Here is a 22,587-nt window from a genome sequence, read left to right as displayed (position 1 = left end):
GTTGACTTTTGTGGGATTTAAAAGGTTATTGTCATGTTTTAAGTTAACAGGAAACATTAATGATTATGATCACTCATGCTTTTTCAAAAAAGGAAACCATAGAAATAAAAAATAGAATTAATCATTTAATCTATTATTTTACAACTTTAAAAATTATGTAACAAAGTGAAAAATCTCCTATCTCCTGCAACTGGTCTTTCTGCACTCAGAGGCAGCTACTATTAGCAGTTTGTTGTAAATTATTTTTTGTTTTTGTTTTTCACCTTACTAATATATTGTGGATATCTTCCCATTTCATCTTTTATAGCTCAACTTTTTATTAATATTTAACAGTTCGAGGCATAATTTCTATACCATAAAATCCATCTATTTAAAATATAAACTATTAAAAATAGTTTAATGATTTTATTAAATTTGCACAATTGTGAATAATCACTATAATCCAATTTTAGAACACTTTTGTTACCCCAAAAAGTTCCCTCGTGCCTGTTTGCAGTCAGTCTCCACCCCTAGTCATAAATGATTCCTTATCTGCTTTCTCTTTTTATACTAACTCTTTTTAAGAAATTTTATGTAAATGGAATTATACAACATGAATTCTTTTGTGTCTGACTTCTTTCACTTAGCATAATGTTTTTAAGGTTCATTCATGTTGCATGTATCAGTAGTTTGTGCTGTTTTCTTGATGAGTACTGTTCCATAGTATGGATACACCACACTTTGTTTAACCATTTCGTTAAACCATGATGGATATTTGTTTTGTTTCCAGTTTTGGGGTATTATGAAGAATGCTGCCATGAATATTCACATACGGTCTTTGTGTTGACATATATTTTTATTTTTCTTGGGTAGATACCTAGGTGTGAAGTTGCTGAGTTGTGTGGTAAGCTATGTTTAAACAACTGCCAAACTTTTTTCCCACCACCAATGCGAGGGTTCCACTTTTCTCCACATTTTTCTCACATTTGGTATTGTCAGTGTTTTTGATTATAGCTGTTCTAGCAGGTATGTTGTAAGATTTGTTTTCTTAATATATTTTTAAGGATTTTTACACCTACGTTCATGATAGATATTGCTCTATGGTGTCGTTTTCTCTTTTTTTGATGTCTTTTTTTGTCTTGGGTATCAGGGTAGTGCTGGCCATGTAAAATTTGTTGGAAAATGTTCCCTCCTTCACTACATCCTGAACAAGTTTCCATATGCATGGTATTGTTTTTACCTTAAGCGTTTAATATTTCCCAGTGAAGACATCTGGTCCTAGAGTTTTTTTGTTTGTTTGTTTTTTTTTTGGGTGGGAATGTTATAATTACAATTTTGATTTTTCAAGAATAAATGCTTCTTAATTTGTTTTGCGGCTTTGGTCAATTTCTATAGCCCCCAAATGTTTCTTTATGATGATTTTTTTATAGTTTTATACTTTTATTCTGCCAAGTGTACTGGCTGACCTTTTATACCACCACACCCAGAAGTTATTTCTCTACCTCTTTCTTTTTAATGGTTGGAGAATATTCTATTTTACAGATGTACCGTAATTTATTTAATAAAAGTTAGTGTTTCTAATTTTTAAATATATTTTAAGCAGTGGTGCAGTTAACCTTTATCTACATATAACTTTATTTACTTATGCTAATAATTTGCTAATATAGATTCCTATGAGTGGGGTTGCTGAGCCAAAAGTAATGCATGTCTTACATTTTAACAAATACTATAAAATTATTCTTCAAAATTTATACTAAATTATTACATCGTTAGAATAATGTTGAAGTTTTACTTCTCCATATCTTACCACTATGATACAAAAGCAGAGAGTGGTATATTTTTATTTGTATTTATTGAAATGCGATGGAGTTAGGAATCTTTTTATATGCTCTTTGATTATTTCTTTTTATTTTATGAAGTGATGTGTCATGTCCTTTGCTTAATTTCCAATTAGATTGGTTGTCTTTTTCTCATTAATTTATAGGATCCTGATATTTTAGTGATATTGAATTTTTATCTATTTTATATTGTAAATATTTTTTCTATTCTGTCATTCATTTCTTCTAGTCATAACTTGTTTTCAATTTCTTAGAAGACCTGCATTACAATTTATGTTTTTGTTTGTTTTTAAAACAGAAAGTTGTACAAGGGATCGATTTAAACCAAATTCGAGGGCTTGGATTTGATGCCACATGTTCTCTGGTTGTTTTGGATAAGCAGTTTCATCCTTTACCAGTAAACTTTGAAGGTAGGACCCGTTCCTCTTTTTTTCCCTGGTGGCGGGAGACTAGTTGGGGCATACTTGGCTGATCAATTCTAAGGGCCCAGGTGGAACATGACGTCAGCTGTCTCTTACCACTGAAAGTAAGATTTAGAGGTGGAGCATAGAGGCCAGAGATCATGTCCCAGAGGTTAAAAACTTGGAAAGCAGTTGGTAGGGGGTGGAATCAGGGTCCTGGATTAGGGGGAAACTTGGTCCCATAAATAAAGCACAAGAGCCATAGTAGAGACTGTGATGAAGGAAGGACATGGAACCTTTTGCTAAGAGTGAGTAGACTTGAAACAGACAGTGTTTTCTAGCAAGAAGGTGTCAGTGCCTGCTGTTGCTTTGCATATGAAACTCCTGTGCCACATTCATTTGAGTGGGTGATCCAAGTTCATTTAAAGGAAATAGAACAAGGCAGATAGGACCATGCATCACACAGAAACTGAGGATAGATGGTCTCTGTTTTCAATAGCCAGACCAAAGGTCATTCCCATTTAATGAGTTTGTTCAAATAGACACTCGTGACTACAGTAATGAGCTGCTTCAAATGTAAAGTGCCACTTGGGTTCATCGTCAGAAATTTTTCACAGTAGGTAAGGATTTCCTTTTGGGAAATTTTAGCCAGTAGCGCTAGTGCTTAGGTTATAAACCCAAAAGTCTACACTGACTCGGTAGGTAAGGTGCAATGATAAACTTCAACTGATATTTAACGTTTTAATGAGCAGAAATCATTTGGGAGTGGTGGAGACAGTGGTGCACTGGAAATTGCATCTAAAGGATTGTGGCTCTAGGCATTGTCAGTCACTTGTTGCCAAGATAGGCATTACAAACATATTTTGGGCTAGACGGTGTTGAAGAACCCTTAGCAGTGGACACTGCTGTAAGCAGTGTCTTTCTTAACTGGTGGCTGTGGATACTAGGGCACACTGAAACACCCTGGAATTGCAGTCAGACGTTCCACATCTCAGCTTAGCTACTGCTGAGCTGTGACACCCTGAGTGAGTCACTTAACCTCTGCATGTCACAGTTTTCTCCTTTGAAAGAATTGGAATAATGAAACACTAGCTTTGCTGTAAGAATTAAGTGAGAGCCTGACACACCTTAATGCTCAGAAAAGTTTCTTCCATCCAATTATGAATTTCTCAAGCAAAGAGAATGTGTTCTACTCACTTCTATAGACCAAAGGCATAGAATAATGATTTTTATAAATTACGTGTGCTGCAAAAGCATGCAAATGGATCCTTTACACACACACACATACTTTTCTCCTTTCTTGCTATATTTACTAGCACCTACTGTGTACCAAGCCCTGTTATTAAGTGCTGGGGCTTCAAAGATGAATATGAATGGCCCTTGTTCTCAGTGACTATTTACTGGCTCAGTTGGCATTGTTCTGAAAGCAGAGACCAAAGGATGGGGCTGAACCAGCAGACCTCACCTCAGCAGCAGGAGGCTCTTTCCAATTATGAAATGTGTCTAGCCATGTAGCTGGCCATGTTAGGAGACTGTCAGCACTTCCTTTATTAGCTTTCTTTATGTAGCGGTTAGGCGATTGTCTGTTAGGGATACAGTAGGAAGAATCATCATTTGGGGTGAGATTTTAGATGTTAAAAGTCCCAAATTCCAAGGATTCTGTACTTTCTAATCTGCTAAAAATATGCTTTTTAAAAGAACTTTGGCTCTACATTAGAATCACCTGGGGAGCTTTTAAAATTACCAATTCATGAGTCTTACCCCCCAAATTTGTATTCAGTGGCTTTGGGCAAGGATAGGGCATCAGCATTTTTAAAAAGTTTCCTTGGTAATTCTAATATGTGGAGAATCATTGGGGACAGGTGAATGGATGGTTAAAATATTAAGAATAAGAACACTGAAGTGGCCGATGAGAGATCCTTGTTAAACCTGCTTAGATACATGCCTGTTCTGGATGCCATCGTTTTTCTCATTGTAGGTAGAATTGCCTCCTGTTAACAGGCCTTCTATTAAAAGGATAGCTCAGTCGCAACCTTCATTATAAGTGTTGAAATAATTTTATTTCACCTAAAAGGTTAAGATGTACCCGTTCATCAAATATATCCAACTACAGGTGCCCCTCACGAATTTCTTGCCTTTCAGCAGTTTCTATTAAGATTAGATTTTCTCTGAAATGTAGCATCCTGTGCTAGAAAATGAAATTAGAATTTTAAAGGTGGTTTAAAGGCCTTTTAAAGACTGCTGCTACCTATGTGGCAGTGACCAACTCTTGATTGGTTAACTGGAGTAATCATGAGGACCAGGAACTGGAGTCAGGATATTAACCATCACTGTTAAAAAACAAAACCTACAGGACAGGTAAAACTGTTACCATCTCTAGATGTTAACCAAAAAATGAAAACAAAACAAAACCGGAAACCCAAACTCAAGAAAATGTAATACAGTAGTTTAAGAACAATAGTCACTGCTGTATGATAAAATAGTCTCATTGTAATGCCTTTCTTGTTTGATCATTCTTCCTTTGAAGATCGGAATAGCCCCTGGGTTGGACAGCAGTGTCACAGCTTTGTGCTTCCTACTTCTGCAGCCTGCCAAGCTCAAAGCATAACTCTGGTTGGGTCATCTCAGCCATAGCAGCGGTTGGGAGGGAGAGGAGCAGAGTCGTGATTTGGAACTGGGGAGGGAGTTGCTACCGAAGCTACTCTGTAACACAAACCTAATATTTAGATGTTTTTACTGATTAATAGTAATTTTTCCCTCTTAAGTATGCCTGGAACATCTATGAATTGTTCAAAATATTAATTGAATGCATACATGGATAAATAATCTGTCCTTAGGTAAACTGCCTGTGTAACTCAAATTTTGCTCTACTAAATTGCATCCAATTCTCTTAGAATATGACATTTTCTTGGATCTGTATTCCATTTGTTTCACATCCTGTCTCTATTGTGTAGAACTTCTTTCCTCACCCTTTCACCTGGCTACCTACTGGCCATTTTCCGAACTAAATTAAAGCATTTTTGCCTCTGTGCAGCCTCGGGCTCAGTTAACTAGCGCCTTCTCTGTGCTCCTCCTCCTGTGTTCCTATGCCTGATACTGCTGTTCTGCCAGTCAGTACCCCATGTAGAATCTTTTTTCCATTCAACCACATGCTTTGTAAGGGCAGGGACTGTGGCACATTCTTCTTGGTATCCCAGCACTGTGCCTGGCATATAGTAGATACTCAATAAAAGATTAAATGAACTTTCAGTGGAATCATTTGTGGTTTTCTATAAGAACTGAATAAAGATTAATTTCTCAGTTTTTGTCTAAAGTTAAAATGATTAATTAATTGTTATAATAAATATGATAAAGTATTCGATTCTGCACACTTATTGCATTATTCTGACTGCATCTTGAGAGCCTTTCATTAGAGGCAGTAGTAGCTGATTGGTCTGTCTTTACAGTTAGAAGTTTAGTAACAGCCGTTTTTGTCTTGAAGCAGCGGCAGATACATTCAATACTATATTTAAGAAGCAACACTGATATTGTTCTCCTCAAAATCCACACACCCACGCACATGTGCATGTGTGTGTGCCCACATACCCACATTCTGAGTTGATGACAGTTCTGGAATGGGACATGGACATCAGTATTTTTAAAGCTTTTCAAGGTTTCTAATGTGAACCTGGGTTGAGAACCAGAGCTTATACAGTAGAATCACTCAGCTGTGAAAAACAGATCTGAGATGTACCTATGGGAAGATCTCATGTACTTTCTTATTTTCAAATAATTACTGTTTTTTGAGGAACTTTTATGGGACTGAAATCTCTCCAGGTAGGCAAACCAGTGACTGAGCCCTGGCCTTATGATGATGATGATGACCTAATTGAGATATTTTCATAGGTTGACTTTTTTTCTTTTAAGTTTAAAAAAATTGTTTTCAAACATACGGGACGTAAAGTAAGAGTCTTCAGTGTATCCACTACTAAGGATAAACAGGTGAAATTTAGCCATATTTGCCTCAAGTGTCTTTTCTTTTTAAAGAACTACTTGAAGCTTCAGCCTAGTCCTTCTACCCATCCCCGCCCCTCTGCCCAGCTGGTGACCATTATGCTGCAGTTGGTGTTCTGTGCTTTTACCACATATGTATATACCTGCAACAAACAATACGTATTGTGTTTAAAAATGTCCCAGTTGGTGTCACTACTCATGTTGATATGTGTAGCTCTAGTTTGTTTTATCACTTTATTTATCTGTCCTCTGCACAGATCTGTTTTCAGAGCACACTTCATGCTTTCCCTAGCTATGAGAAAGTAGGCCTGTCTTCAACCTCAGAGTCAGTTTGTCACTGCAAGTAACCTAGATCAAAGTATTGTTTTGAGAATTTAGATGATGTATGTAAAATGTTTATCACAGGGCTTGGGACACACACAGACACAAAGAACTTTATAACCATTTGCTATTAGCAAAGTTATATAGTTGGTGCTGTTATTTTGCCATTAAATAAAATAATGTGTGAAAGTGCCTGGTTCAATTAATGTTGGGTCCCCTTTGATCTTTTCTTCTTATAATCTCAGGTATATTCATTGCTTTTCCCTGCATTTTGCCATCTGAGGAAGCAGAGGGCTGTCTAGAGTATTGGCTTTTCTGTCAGTACATGATCAATTAACAGAGGCTAAGGAAGGGAGAAGGGACAGTCAGGTGCTATGTGGGCTGCAGAATGGTAGAGGTAGGATGTGAAGGTGCCCATGCCCCTTTTCCAGTTAGTTTCTGTTCTTTATGATTTACTCCCCCTGAGGGCCTATTATGTGATAGGTACTTGCCATATCCTTTATGCCCATTATTAATCCCTATATGCTATTAGGTATTGTCCCTATTCTATAGATGAGGACAACTGAGGTTGAGAAAAGTTTAATAACTTTCTCAATATATCTCTGCTTATAACTGAAAGAGTCAGTATTTCCCATTGGGTCTGCTCGATTCCAAAACGTGTATTCTTCCTATGCCACCAAAGTAACTGAGTAAGGGAAAAAAACTTAACTGATTTTAATTAAAGTGACTAGAAGATTTGGGAATATAAGCAGATAAAAGCCATTGTGCAGATGTATTAGATGTATTATATTAAGTATATTATACTGTTGAAATATTTGTCCATATTTAAAGGGGACAGATCTTAAAAAGCCAAACTATTGTTTTAGGCTTATTTCATAGGCTCTTCCTAAATATATACCCAGAAAAGCTTTTCTAGTTTAGAAGGAGTAGGAGAGGAAGAAGTTGGGAGAGAGTGAATGACGATAGAATTATTTGGAAGATCTTGACTGGTTTTAGTTTAACCCTGGGGTTATAGTTAAAGAACACACCTCTTGAAAGGAAATCTAAAGTTTGGATTAGAGTGTTATAATCAGCCTTGATGGTAGTCCTTTCACTTGTTCATTATTGTTGGGTGAAATTATAGAAGTTGTGCAGCTCTTTGCCCTGGGGAATGCATAATTGCCCTTGAATTGGAAGGATAATAATGCACATGTATCTTCATCTCCCTGTTTCTGCTAGGAGATTCCCATCGAAACATCATCATGTGGCTGGACCACCGAGCAGTCAGTCAGGTCCACAGGATCAACGAAACCAAGCATAGTGTCCTGCAGTATGTCGGGGGTGTGATGTCTGTGGAAATGCAGGCCCCGAAGCTCCTGTGGCTAAAGGAGGTGAGTGCATAGGGTTGAAGAGGGGATACTAGTACAGTCGACCCTTGAAAAACAGTGAGGTTAGGGGTGCTGACACCCCACGCAGATGTATAACTTTGATTCCTTGAAAACTACTAATAGCCTACTGTTGACTGGAAGCCTTACCGATAATGTAAATAGTGGATTAACACATGTTTTGTATGTTATGTGTGCTATATACTTTATTCTTATGATAAAGTAAGCTAGAGAAAGGAAAATCTTAATTTGAAAATCATAAAGAAGAGAAAAAACATATATGGTACTATAAGTATGTATTGAAAAGATCCACATATAAATGGATCCACTTAGTTCAAACCTGTGTTGTTCAAGGGTCAACTATGATAGTAGAGGATTCCATTTATTGGGGATTTGTCTGTACCAGGCACCCTGCTTAAGTCTGTTATGTTTGGTTTTCCCAGCAACTCTCTGAGGAAGGTTGATCTCATTTTATTGTTTATATTGCAGTTAAATCATTCTTGTTTTTATATGCTTAACTCATGCAAGGCATTGTGATAAATATGTGACACAGATTGTTCCTTAGATCCAAACAGCAGCCCTGTGAAGTCAGGTTTGTTTGTTTGTTTGTTTTTCTCTCCTCCTCTTCCTCCTCCTCCTCCTCCTCCTCCTCCTCCTTCTTCTTCTTCTCTCTCTCTCTCTCTCTCGCTTCCTCTCCCTCTCCCTCTCCCTCCCTCTCCCTCTCCTTCTTCCTCCCTCCCTCTCTTCCTTCCTTCCTTCTTTCCTTTTGGGGCAGGGGGGCTGTCTTTTATAGACAAGAAAACTAAAGCTGATAGAGATTAATCAGCTCACCCAAAATAACACAGTAAGTATGTGATATAGCCAGGATTTGAACCTAAGATTCACTGACTCTGAAGTCAATTCTGTTAATATTCAATACTTTACTGAAGTTCAGAGAGGTTAATTAGCATTCCAACTAGAAAGTGGCAGAGCTGGGATTTAAGTCCAAATCTTCTGACCAGAACCTTATTTCTCTATACACTTTTAGCCCCAAATGATTAATCTCTGGCCTTGTTGGCATTTTAGGATAGTCCTTTCTCATCTTGCCTGAACTTGAGTTTCTCTGTCCTTGAGTGATATGGTGATCTTTGGTCAAAGCACTTGCAGGTAGTTCCCATTTCCAGATGTTAGGATCCTTTATGAAGTGTGGAGAGTGGTGATGTCAGCTTAATGGTTCTCATTATAGATGGATGTGTGAGAAAGTTCAAGTCTTCTGGGAATCTCAGGGACTTGAAAACCCTAGGTGGTCTGGTGAGGAGAGAATCCATCTAAAGAGTAAGACCTGGCATGATTCATGTACTAGCTCTGAGGTTTCAGGTGGGCTGTATTTTAAATTACTCAAAATATACGTGGAAATGGGGGAGTTTAAGGGTGCTGAGAAGGTGTTCTTGGATTGTCAGAAGGGGCAGAAGGGAGATAAGCAAAAAGGGCATCAAGTTATAGCTTTTGTGTATTTAGCTACTTTGTGAATTTTAATTTGCAGAAAGCCTTCTATAGTTGCTAAGAGTTTGAAAACACAGTGTCTTAGAAGTCGGTTTCAGCATTCTGATTTTGTCTCCACCAACATCACATTGTGTGACTTTGGGCAAAGCAATTCAAACCCGAGACCTCACTTTTTTCCACTTTTAATGTTTGAAAACCTGATCTAAATGTATGCTGCAAAACAAATAGGAATATGGAACTGCTCTTCACTGCCCCACACTCTGCTGTGTGTTCTAAGGGCATTAATTGATTTAATCCTAACAAGCTCTGCCTGGTAGAGAGTATAGGAGACTGAGGCTGAAAGAGGGTTAAATGGCTTTCCTAGGCAGATGGTAGAGCCAGAATTTAAACCATGTCTATTGGCCTCCAAACCCAGCTCATCTAATCTTGCCACGCAGTACTAAAATCCCTCCGTAATGGGTGCCACTTGGGTTAGACCAGGAACTAGGGCAGCGATGTTCTTCAAGCCAGACTAAACATGGTGCAAGAGAAGAAACAAATTGAATATATCTCCCTTCTTAGCCATAAGTAAGAAAGAGCTATACTGAATTAAGCTAGCAGGGTCAGGCAGGTGGTTACTGGTGCACCATCAGGACCTTATTGAACACCTACTTCGTGGCCAGCTCTGGGTTGTATATCCAGATCTAAATGTGCATTCGATATGAACCTCTATGGTGTACTTGCGATCAAAATGCAAAAGATAGAGGCCATATAAAATAAAGCTCTAGATTGCATGGCACTCATTTTGACCTTCTAAGACCATCCAACCAACCAACCATCAATCCATCCATCCATTCATTTAATCAATTCTATTTCAGAATTTTCTGAGTAAGGCTCTAAACATTGGCTTATTGTGTACTTAACTTTCGGAAGATTGAGCCTTAAATCCGTTTGAAAATTGTTTTGATTTATTATTATTTTTTGGTAAGCATGCACAGGAATCCTTGCTGAGAATCCCTTTGGTTTTGCTGTGATTGCAAATTGAAAATCGAAGCTATTTCTAAAATCAGTTTTAGCATCTCCTTCAAGCCTGACCAGGCTGGCTTATAATGTCTCTCAAACTTTCATGTGTAAACGAATCACTTGGAGATCTTGCTAAACTGCATATTCTGATTTAGTAGCCCTGGGGTAGGGTCTGAAAATTTGCATTTCTAACAAGCTTCCAGGTGTTGCTGACGTTGCTCTCCAGCACACTTACTGAAACCACTTTCAATGCTAAAGGCTCTGTGCTTAAATACTGAAAAACATCCATTTATAGAGAATCAGTAAATAGTATCTCCTTTTTAATGGAGGTATGGGAAACTGAGGTACGAGGAAGTTAGATAGCTTCTGTAGAGCTAGCTATTCAACTACACATTCAGTGTCAGAACATGAGGCTGTGTGCTTGGTTCATTTGGGCTGCCATTTGTTTATTCTAGTTACTCTTTAATTTGCTAAATTTTGACTAAAGTCCTGCTGTGAACCAGCAGTATGATAGGCACTGGGGATATGGGCACAAAGAAGACTCAGTCTTTCTTACCTTGGAGGGGCACAGAGTCCACTGGGGACAGTGGTGGGGGAGCCTAAGGAGGGTATGGGTGGAGGAGAGAGACATGAAAACAGAGCCATCAGAATATGTACTAAGCACAGTGATACGTGAATATGCAGAGTGCTTTCTGAGAAAATGATTTGCTTCCCAGAGGAGTTATTTGAGATGAGACTCAAGACATGAGTAGAGGGTCTTATTCTAATAAAGAAGACAGGAAGGATGTTCTAGAGAGAGACCATGGTTCATTGTTGATAAAGTAAGTCCCAGGACATGAGTCTGGGGTATTTCCCTAAGTGTAGTAGGAAATGAGGCCTCGGTTTGTTAAGGGCATATTTGGTAATAGAGATTGGTTGATGGTTTTTAAGCAAGGGAGGGAATGTCTTAGTTCCCTTTGGCAGGGCTGAGGAGATTGGTTTAGAGATGAGAATATGTATGCCTGTGGAAGTAAAAACTTGTTTTCTTCCCTGGTTATAGCCCTTTGCCTTTGCTTGGCTCTTACGATAAGTTCTAAAATTTGTAACGTGACCCAGAAGGTTGCCCCCTCCTGTCTACTTCCTGTGTTTCTGGCGTGTTGCTCACTCTCATCCATCCACGGGGATCCCCTCAGGGTGCCTCAAACACACCCAGTTCTTTGCCACCTCAGAGTCTTGACTAGTGCTTGGCACACTGCAGCTCATGGGCCGAATCTTGCCTGCTGCCTGTTTTTGGATGTCCTGGAAGTTAAGAATGGGTTTTACATTTTCAAATGGTTGAAAAAGAATTAAAAGAAGGATAATATTTTGTGATCTGTAAAAATTACATGAAATTAAAATTTTAGTGGCCATAAATAAAGTTCTCTTGGAACACAGCCAGGCTCATTCATTTATGTATTGTCTGTGGCTGCTTTTGCATTACAGTGACAGCTGAATAGTTGAGACAGAGACTATACGGCTTGCAAAGCTAAAAATATTTACTCTCTTAAACCATTAAAGCAAAAGTTTGCTGACCCCATCCTAACAATGTGATGCTGTGCCTTCTGCCCTGAGTATTCTTTCCTCTATTCACCACTGATTCTAATTCAACATTTAGGTCTCAGCTGTATTGTCAACTCCTTAAAAAAGCTTTTCCTGACCCTCAGATAAATCAGAAGTCTCTTGTCATTGCACTCTTAACTTTACTGCATTGTATTTTTAATAAATTGTAATCATATGTCAGTTTGTATGATGATTTGTATAATGCTTGGCGCCTCCAACTATTGTAATCCATGCAGGATGGAGATCATATTCATTGTGTTCATTGCTGTGTTCTTACCCCTAATCAAATGTCTGGCACTTAGCAGGTACTCAATAAATATTTTTTGAAGACAGTGGCCCGGTAAGGGGCTGTTGCAGTACTCCAGGTGAGACGTAATTAGATTTGAATTAGGCATTGTCGGATGGAGACGAGATGGATTCTAGAAATCTTTAATGGGTACTGCCAGCAGGACGTTGAGACTCATTGGCTGTGAGAGGTGAGCTAGATGGAGGAGTCAGAGCTGAAGGCTCACTTCGGTATTGCTGTCATTCATGTGCTCCTTGTCCTTAGCCTGGAATCAGATGTCAGAGGGAGTTGGGCAAAATTTGGAATTCAGACTCCCTAGAAGACAGAAGTGATGTACTAAGATCGCCAGAGCCCTTGGGCATAGTCACTTGGGTCCTAGTCCTGCAATACGGAATTTTAATCATGTCCTTTATATTTAAGGTTTATGTGTTTTGAGTTGACATAGGTCTCCTTAATAAGAATTGTCAGATAAAAGGAAGAAAATGCCATTTGAATCTTTCATAACCCCCAGCAGTCTGGCTTTTCCATTTGGTCTCAATGATTCTGACTCTCATCTTAATTAAGGCCAAATGTAAATTAAGTTCTGTCAGGCCGGAACAGCTGGAGTCTCCTATCTTTATAAACATGAAACATTGTAGGGTAACAAGGTGCAGACTGAGGAAGGTCAAGAAAGTTAACGGGGCTGATGTCAATCCTGACAGCTCAGTGTTAATGGAAGATAATTAACTGGCTTGTAGGGGCTGCATGGAGATTTTCCAATTCTTTCTTTAACTCATTTCCTCTTTTTGCCATTGTCAGCAGAGCAGAAAGCTACTCATTTTATAGTTTGAGGTTTTCATTGTTGATTCCATAGGTCTGGAATCAAATGGCTAGAATGTCAGAGGATTTTGTTGATGGGTTTAGAAAAATATATCTGTCTCTCCCATCTCCCTACTTAATGTCTCTCTGCTTCTGTTCCCTGATAACATATTGAGAAAATGAGTAAATGATTCTCTGATTTATTCTAATGCGCCTTTTCCTATATATGTTCACTTTTTTTGGAGGAACCTGGGAGGTTGGATGCTTGGAGAGGGGGTTTGATTACTTCCTGCTACCTGTGGAAGATGTCAGTTGAGTGCTTTGCAGTAGGAACTATCGAAAACTGTTAGAGCTTGGGAAAGCCTTGTTCTGGTCCCTTCTATAAAATAAGAGGCTTGCCCCAGCTCATTTTTAGAGCCTTTCATTCTTATTGATACTGTCATTAGGTTTCTTCTAATCTTGAAACTTTATGAGAGTTGAAGCCACTCCTTTCTTTGAAATATACCATTTCTTTTTAATGGAAATATGGTAGAACTATTTCTGTTAGTTACTCTGGCTTTAAATTCCATGTATAGGTCTAGTATGATTCACCTACATTCATCAGGTCTTAGCAATACAATTAGAGCCAATTCAAGATGTTGAGGAACTTGGGGAGATATAACACAGTTCTGTAACAAAGAAAAGTACAGGGTTTGAAGCCAAACACACTTGCATTTAAATCTTCCTCTACCATTTACAATTTTGAGACCTTAGACAAGCTAAATCAACTTCTCTGAGTTTCTGCACTTAGCTGTAAAATGAGGATAATATCAGCCTTGTGGAATTATTGTAATTTAGTGAGCTATTGCAAAGTGCTTTATAAAGTAGATATTCGTATAGTAGCTTAATTTTCACTTCTATTGTGTTTTAAAATGTTTTTGTGCTGATGGGCATGTCAGTAACATCCTGTCACCAAATCGAGAGAGTTTTAAACACTAGACTATCTTATTTCATGGAGCTGGCTGTAATGAGTGGTATGTTTTTCCTGTTTGACTAATAGCTAAGGAAAGCATCTAAAACCACCACAAAGTTGTCAGAAGCAATCATAGAAAATAGACAGTAGAAGAGTACAAAACATATTTTCAGAGTCATTCATTTATTTGAATCATCCACATCCGATGTGTAATACTGACACCAGAAGGCAGCCGGCATTGAACTGCAAAGCAGATTGATTTACTGATTACCTTCTTCTCTCTTCCCCTAAAATTCATCATTGCCTCCAGCCCCAGAATTATTTTATTTTATAAGGATTATTTTATTTAATCTTTACCCCTGTTTTGTGGGGGTAGATATTATCACTTTTTTACAGATGAGGAAACCGAAGCTCAAAATAGTTAAATGACCTGCTCATAATCTCATACAATGTAAGCAAACCTACATCAAGAGCTATATCACAGCTCTGCCCCCATCCCCCTCCTATGGGGGCCTGTGCAGCTCACCGTGGAAATCTGGAAGTGGTCTCTTCTTTCAAGAAATTAATCTAGAGAGGAAAGGTACTGATCAACTAAGCAATAAGAACATAACAAGGAAATAGATGAAAACAGTAGCCGAAGTGTATCTAATGCTTATTATATATCTAGCACTTCTTAAAGCATTTTATCTGTGTTAACTCATTGAATCCTCACAACCACCCTATGAAGTATCATCTTTTACAGATGGCTCATAGATGTTAAGCAACTTGTCCATGGTCACTCGGCTAATAAATGACAAGCCTGGGATTTGAACCTTAGCATTTCAGATCCAGAGTATGGGCTCATCACCATTTCACTCTACTACCTTTTCAAGTGTTTGCCTTGTAGGGTTTGAATAAATAAGTTCAGGCAAGACACTTCTAAGTGATGACTTCAGGAGGATCTGCTGCCCGGAACAATGGGTGGTATGTTCATTTTTTTCTTTTAACAAATATTGATTATCTTCTGTGTAATAGGCACTGCTGGGCATTGGGGATGCCAAGGTGAGCAGGACAGGTGAGAACTCTGGCTAGGCTTCTGGGAACTTAAATTTTAGCATAGAGAGGCAGAAAATAGACAAGGAGGCATATACACACACACACAAAATGATTTTATTTTCTGGAAAATGCTATGAAGGAAAAACAAAGATGAACAGAAATGGCATGGCTAGAGTGTTCTCTCTCGGGAGCTTTTGTTTGACCCAAATGATGAGATTTTCAGGAAGAGGGTGCATCAGATTGACTGAGGGGAGGAAAGCACCTGTGAGATCAGCAAAGGAGGTCAGCAGGGCTGGGAGGGTATGAGCAAGGCTGAGAGTAGTAGGAGGTGAGTTGGAGAAGTGGGCAGGGACCAGATCCTGTACAGCCTTGAGGCCATGGGCAAGAATCTGGATTTTATTCTAAGAGAATAGGCATTGGTTGATAGATTTTAAGCATGGGTGTGACACGATCTGTTTTATGACTTAAAAAAAAAAAATCAATGCGGCTTATGTACTGAGTAGATAATAAATATTTATATAGCAACAACAAAGTTTACAGTATAATGCTAAAGGAAAATAATTACAAGACTGAATGTGCAGACTTATAAATGCATTTTTTAAAAGAAATTATTGGTATAGAATAAAAGATTGGCTGTATATACAAAAAAATTAATAATGGGACACTATTCATGGTTGGTTGAAATAGTTTACTGCTTACAACATAATGCTCATGCTTTTATTATTTTTTAGTCATTTTCCATTAAAAATAATCTTGTAGTTATAACTAACCTTTCTGGTTGGCAATACTTCATTATCTAACATGGGATTTCTTTTCTTCTTGGGCTTGTTCTCCTAAAAAGCACTGTATAAGGGGCTTCCTATGTAGTATTTCATCTAAGCCTCTCAGCGATGCAGTATTATTATCTCATTATACAGATGAGGAAACTTAAGACCCAGAGGGCTTAAGTAGCTTCCCCAAAGCTACACAGCAAGTAAGTGGTAGCCAGGATTCTCACCAAGTCCAGCCTGCCTCCAGCTCCTGCGTTCTCCATTGGCCCTCACTGCCTGTTCTCAAAGGATACTCGTTTCTTCCCATGTACCAAGGGTGTAGGCTGGCAGACCACAGGCCGAATCTGGGCCCCAGCTGGGTTTTGTTTGACCCACCCTATACTTGAAAAAGTTTTTTTTTTTTTTTTTAATTAGTTTCTAAAATTTAAAAAGCTAGGAACTTTTACATGAAAATTCAGATTTACTGTTACTCTAGAAAAAATAACAGGAGGACTTGGCAATCTTGGGCCCACAGCCCCATGTGGAGGGAATTGGCCAGAGACATGTCGGGGCTGCCACCTTTAGAAGGGGCAAATGTCCTTCATTTCACAGCAGTCCCCACCCAGCCTGCTTCTCTCATTTCCTTTTCAGCCCTACCCCTCCAGGCATTTGTATTTGGGACACAGGCTGTGGAATTTGTTCAAAGAATCCATTATTACTTTTCCTATAACAAAACGCTTACAGAAATGGAAAGACTTTCCAGATGGTGAATTTCTTGGTCTGTTGCTCAAAGGATACCATACTCATATTCTCTTACATCCCTGGGTCTTTGCATAGGTTTTTGCTTCTGCTTGGAAAACTTATACAAATATATACATGTGTGTACGTGTATGTGTGTATGTAATATATATATATATATATATATTTTAACTTGGGAAAACTTATACTAATTCTTCAAGACTCTGGGAAGCCTTCCTTGACTTTCTCCTTTTTTGGCGGCGGGGGTCGGGGGGATGTTTGTCCCATTTTTGACTTTCTTCCTTGAGTGTTCTTTAGGGTCCTGCCCTATGTCTTTAATGGCATCCTTCCCTTCCCTCTACCCTGAAATTTATTACACTATATTGTGTGCCCCTAGTGTCTAGGGCACTGTTTAGCATCTAACATTGATAACTCAGTAAATATTTTAAGGGACAAATGGATGAATGTATTAAATCATTTATCATGACGTTTTTGATTGTTGGGTGTGTCTGTCCAAAAGATGCATTCCAAAGTAAAGATCTACTGCATGCTGAATGTAAATTAATTTTCTGTTCCCCTTGGTGGAAAAAGAAGTTTGGATCATTACCATTCCTTTCCACCCCAAACCCCTTCTTGGCTATAGTCCTGTTACTTTGAGTCAAAGCTTATTTTGTTTGTGAAGTGAAGGCTCTAGATTGAAGCAGTAACTCCTCTGCATGTATCCTTTGTTTCTTTGTGCTCTTGAGGTAGATTACCTATTTATGTTGCTCCTTTCACCCCCGAGAGAATCCAAGGCTCATCTACTGAATCAAATAGCATCTCTTTAGAATGTTTATACCAGGGCCCTATTACATTTGCACCAGATTCCTCCCAGCCTTACAGCAGTGTGGACAGTATTGCCAGCTGCTGTTAGGGCATGTGTTGTGGATTTTCTCTCCAGGGTGGTCTGCCCATAAACTGGTGTGTATCTAAATATACAGTGTTGAGGCTGATGTCCTACCTTCATTTACCTGGACAGCGAATTATTTCCTTATCATTCTTGCATTTACATATTTGATTTATGCCAAATATGTGCCATGTCCTTTTAGTTTTATACTCCAACAAAGTAATTTTAAAAAGCAGACAAAAGAAAAAGCAAGGACTTGGCCTGATACCTAGTAAAAAATTTAATAAATGTCAGCTATTATTATAATACTACATTTTGTATTTAACTTTATGGCTTATGGCAGACTTTGACATCTATTTTCTTTATTTGATCTATGACATGGCCTTATCATAGATAAATATTACTATTTGCCACATTTTACAGATGAATATAGCATGCCTCAAAGAGATGAAATGACTTGTTCACAGGTATCAGGCTTAGTCTTCACGAAGGTCCTTTTGGCTCTAAATCTTACCTTTTTTTTTTTCCTGCTGTACCACGTTCCTTTGAGTTGGTGGGTTTTTTACTCAGCTCCAGACAAGCAGGGACCAAATCTATCTATTCATATTTGGCTGTTGAATCCACAGAGCCAAACACAGTGATTGGCATTGAAGACATACTAAGTATTTGCTAAATGAATTCATGTTTCCTGGTCAGAGCCAGATTTACGGTTGTAGTTCTAAAGCCCACATGCCCAGCCTCCTTGCCGCCAGCCTTCCTGATCACTGTTCAGGGCTGTCAGCTATATCTCGGCATTTTTAGTGTAACCAGAGAGGTGAGAGAAAGATTGCTAAGTTTGGCTGGCTTTATGCCTACATGATATGATTTGATATAAAACAAAAATTGAACAAAATTCTTTTTTTCACAATGGCTAAAATGGAGGTCACACCTACTGGAGGGAAATATTGTCTTTAGAAAAAACACTGAAAAAGACAATGCATTCGGTGTGTGTCATGGCAAAGGAACTTATTAGCATAATTGACCTCCTTGAGGTGAACTGTCACCTTAGCTATGTGAATGCCTGGAGTAGATAGATGTTGATTGTGGCAAGGGGGGAAACAAGCCAGAAGTCAGAAAAGTTGCAAGATGGGATTCTTCTGGCAGGGTAAGTAAATCTCATTTCTCTGAACATATGGGTTGATTTTACTCTTTTTTTTTTTTTTGTTTCGTTATCTTCAAAATGAAAATAACTGTTTTGCTATTGTAGGGATATATTCATTTAATTAGTGAAGAAAAGTTGTATAGTAAGTGCTATGTAGAAGGCATAGTGCCTGGAAGGCGAGGCAGAAGCCAAGAGTATCCTTTTTCTCAAGGAGCACTCAAGTCTAGGACCAAATGCAAGAGGCTGTGAAAGCCACATTTTCCCACATTTTATTATCAAAATTTTCAAGAATACAGTAAAGTTGAAAGAATTTTATAGTCAACACTAAGAACCATCACCTGGATCTGTCATTAACATTTTATTGTACTTCCTTTATCACATATATATCCATCTATCTGTCTCTCTCTCTATCCACCAACCCACCTTAAGTGTTTGGAGGAAGCTGAGACATCATTACACTTGTAAAAGTATGAGATGTTAAAGATCTATTACCGTTCTGAGATATTTACTAAGTTCTGTTTTTTGATACTGACCCTTTTTGATTGCTATTTACAAACATCATCAACACTTGTACTAGAATTTATTAAATATCTACCATGTGCTTTTAAGTCTGTTATCTCATTTAATTCTTAAGAAAATCCTGTGAGGTAGAAGTTATCACTTTGCAGATAAAGAAGCTGAGAATGGGGGGTGTTAAATTGATTACTGCTTACTGACTCTGTTACTTCTGGCAGTGTTGGGATACAAACTTGGGTTTTCTAACTCCAGGAAATGGATTTAAAAAGAAGTTGTAAAGGTTCGCTGGTCAAATTCTAGCCTTTATCAGACGGGGTCCCCCTGTCTACTCTACATATGAGGCACCTAAGTAGAGAGAGCTAGTTCTCATAGTTTAAGTTTTAAACCCCAGATTACATATTTGTCTGATGTAACTCTTTAAAATAAATATAAACTCTAGAATAAAAAGTTATCAAAGCTTACTAAGTTAGACTCACAATTAAAGAGACTGGGTGAGATCTAAGATTTGTGTATCTGAGATACATAAATTCCAACCCATTCTCTTTTGTCTATGCTCCAGCACATTAGAGTTACCTCTTAAAGAGACTCTTCCTCCCCTTTGTGTTCACCTTAAATGTTTGTAGTTCAAAAAAATAAAAAATAAAAAAGATTAAATGATTCAACTAGTTCCTTACTTCTCCCGAACCCAGAAATCCTAGAAGTAGTTCTGCAGCCAAGACCTTACTCGAGGCTTGTCTCTGTATCAAGCTGTGGCCAGTCTACTAGTTGAGTGATAAAGTGATTCAGGGATTCCCATAAAAGCCCATGTCTCTCTGAATCCTTCCTATCTGGACAGGCTATGAATTAGGTAAAACTTGTGGGTGACAAAGTCGCATCTCTTATAGCCTTATCAATACCTACACCAAACCCTCTCAAAAAGCTGCTTTTTAGTCTGAATCCTAGTCTTTGTAATTTCAACAGTCAGTGTCTTCTGGCTCAAAAATGCAAGAATTGGGAGTGTTCAGAGGGAATTAGCTGGCTGAGTAAGTGGCTCTGCCCTCCCTGGCCTCTGTCTCTCATTAGGGCTTTGCTAAAGGATCTGAACTGTGGCACAGATAGACATTTTCTCTCAGTAATGCTACATGGATAGAGTCTTGGAAGTTGCCCAAGCAAAGCAAAGCAAGCAATTAGAAAATAAGATCTTTTTATCAATTAATTATGCATAATATTAATAATAAGGATTTCATTTTCCCTCATGTTATTTTTATTATTATTGCTTTACCACTGAATAGTGAAAATTATTGGTCAGAGGCTAGCACCAGGCCATGGTTTAGCATTTGGGAATCCCTGGTCTCCCTGACTCCTGAAGTTTTCCTTCAGTGCTGGCATTCTGTGGACCTAAGACAGATGGGAAGAGAATCAAGACCAGAGTGAAGCCTCCTGCAGTTGTCTTGGCCTGAGGCCATGTGGTCTGGCTTTGGCTAAGGGTCAGAGACAAGCCCATGGACCTGAGAAAGAGAGTGAATCACTGTGCAAGTATTTATCCAGCACCTCCCATGTCCTGAGAAGTAGCAACTGGACAGTGGTGAAGGAGTATTGGGTTTGGAATTCAAGTGGCCAGGGTTTCACCCTAGGTTTTTCACTTATTATCTGCGTGATATTGAGCAATTCACTTCATTTTGGGGCCTTAGGTCCTGTCTATAAAATGGTGTTGATGAATATTATGCATCAGAAAGCATTTGGTAAGTTGTAGAGCACTGGTGGTAGTGATGTATTTTCAGACGATGGTTCTGGCAGAAGGTGACTTTTGGAAAGAAAATTAGTAAGGTCTATTTTTCATATATCTATATTCAGTTAAGGAAGCCAAAAATGAAAGGAAATTAAATTCACACTGTTTTGGGGTAGGCATGTTTTTAAAACTGTGCTTAAGCTTTACAGACAACTTAAGGAGCAGGTATTATTATTCCTGTTTGAGCAGGAGGGAACAGGCTGGAAGAGGTTCAGTTTATGCAGCTGATGAGTGGTACAGCTGGGGATCTAACTCAGATCTAACTCAAGCCTGTGTTCTTTCCATAACTCCTCACAGCCCAAGGATTGGGGGAGCAGAGGAGTCAGGGAGAGGGTGAATCCATCCTCAGATGCCCCAAGCTAATGTTTCCAGAACAATTTCATGTGCACTATTGTTACAAAGTTATAGGGTATTGTCTTCAACAGCAAATATTCTCAGGATGATGACTGTAAGAATATAAATATGTTTTAGAAGTGGTCTAAAAATAGTATGATGCCAATGAGTTTCTGCCATATTTCATCAAGGGCATTCACTCATTCAACATATATTTATTGAAAATTTATTTTATTCCAGCTATTTTGTTAACCGCTGATAATAGAGCAGTATATAGAACAGTCCCTGTCTTCAAGGTGCTTATATTCTAGAAGAGGGACTGACAGTCACAGTGCACTGTAAGAGGAATGGACATTTAAGTCACTGTGGAAATAGACCCCAGTTAAAGTAGAGGAGTCCAGAGGAGGTGTTATATAGGCTGGGGGCTGAAGGGTGGATTGGAGTTAGCTAAGCACTGGGGTGGGGCGGCTTGCAAAAGGCAGACTGCATAGATGGAATAACATGGGGAAAGGTCTGGCAGTCTGAGAAAACAAGACCTCTGTGGGGCTGCAGATACAGTAGGATGAGAGCATAGAATGTGAGAAAGTAGTTCAATGAGTCAGTCAAAAAGCATGCTTGAGTCCCTGTTGTATGCTCAGGACTGCTGTTCATAATGGGAATTTCCTTTCGGACCTGGTGAGATGGAGCCAGTTTATTCTAGTCATAGTCAGAGAAAAGCCAGAAGCTGTTTGCCACACCTTTTCTAACTCTCTCATCTCAAGGACGTGGACCTGCAAACTCAGTGAAGCTGAGCTCCAAGTGTTCAGGGAGCTGCAGTGTCCTCTCCGGGCAGGAGAAACTCTCCTCTTATCAGTCATCTTGGGACGGGGCTAGACAGTGCCCCAGAGAACAAAGCTGCAAACTAACCCCTCTTGTCAAGAGGGTGGGACGGAACACCAGGCAGGGCTCTTTCCACCTCTCCTTCGGTGGGCGTGTGACTCAGAGGCAGTGACATCAGCCATGACCTCATTCACCCAGAGGAGAGACTACAGAACGAGAGCGGGGCTTTGGCTTCTACCCTTCTCCATGTTTTATCTCATCGGGGACATTGTCATGGTCCTCCTGTTGTTTTCCACACATCTTTTTCATTTTCCTATTTTTTTCTGTCTTTTTCTGTCTTTCTCATTTTATTCATTTCTCATGTTTAACCTATTCTTTCTTTTCACTCCATTTTGTTTTTCTTTTTGCCTATCTTTTGCTCTTGTCTTTATTTACATCTCCTTTGTCCTCTTCTAAATTGTTCTTGTTACATTTTCATTCTCGCTTATCTTACCTTTTGCCTCCATTTTCCTTTCTTCTTCCCTCTCTTCCTTCCCTCCTTTCCTTCCCTCCCTCCCTCCCTCCCTCCCCCCTTTCTCCCTCCCTCCTTCCCTTCCTTCCTTCCTTCT

At 38.8% G+C, this 22,587-nt stretch overlaps 1 protein-coding gene across 6 annotated transcripts in view; it reads left to right on the top strand.

Moving 5' to 3' along the window:
* FGGY (FGGY carbohydrate kinase domain containing) overlaps nucleotides 1-22,587 on the top strand; it is a 374,083-nt gene that overhangs the window by 27,775 nt on the left and 323,721 nt on the right. For 4 of the 6 annotated variants that reach the window (XM_011377062.1, XM_023521507.1, XM_023521508.1 and 1 more), the window contains exons 3-4: nucleotides 2,116-2,227; nucleotides 7,751-7,902. In XM_011377062.1, the coding sequence (XP_011375364.1) occupies nucleotides 2,116-2,227; nucleotides 7,751-7,902 (264 nt within the window). Of the gene's footprint in view, nucleotides 1-2,115; nucleotides 2,228-7,750; nucleotides 7,903-18,412; nucleotides 18,547-20,713; nucleotides 20,781-22,587 lie in introns of those variants that run through there. The other 2 variants (XM_011377063.2, XM_023521509.1) reach the window with 2 other exon arrangements.

Source organism: Pteropus vampyrus, unplaced genomic scaffold, assembly GCF_000151845.1.
Source record: "Pteropus vampyrus isolate Shadow unplaced genomic scaffold, Pvam_2.0 Scaffold305, whole genome shotgun sequence".
Taxonomy (NCBI): Eukaryota; Metazoa; Chordata; class Mammalia; order Chiroptera; family Pteropodidae; genus Pteropus; species Pteropus vampyrus.
Note: the sequence above shows the minus strand (reverse complement) of the source record. Positions and strands in the feature narration are given on the sequence as shown.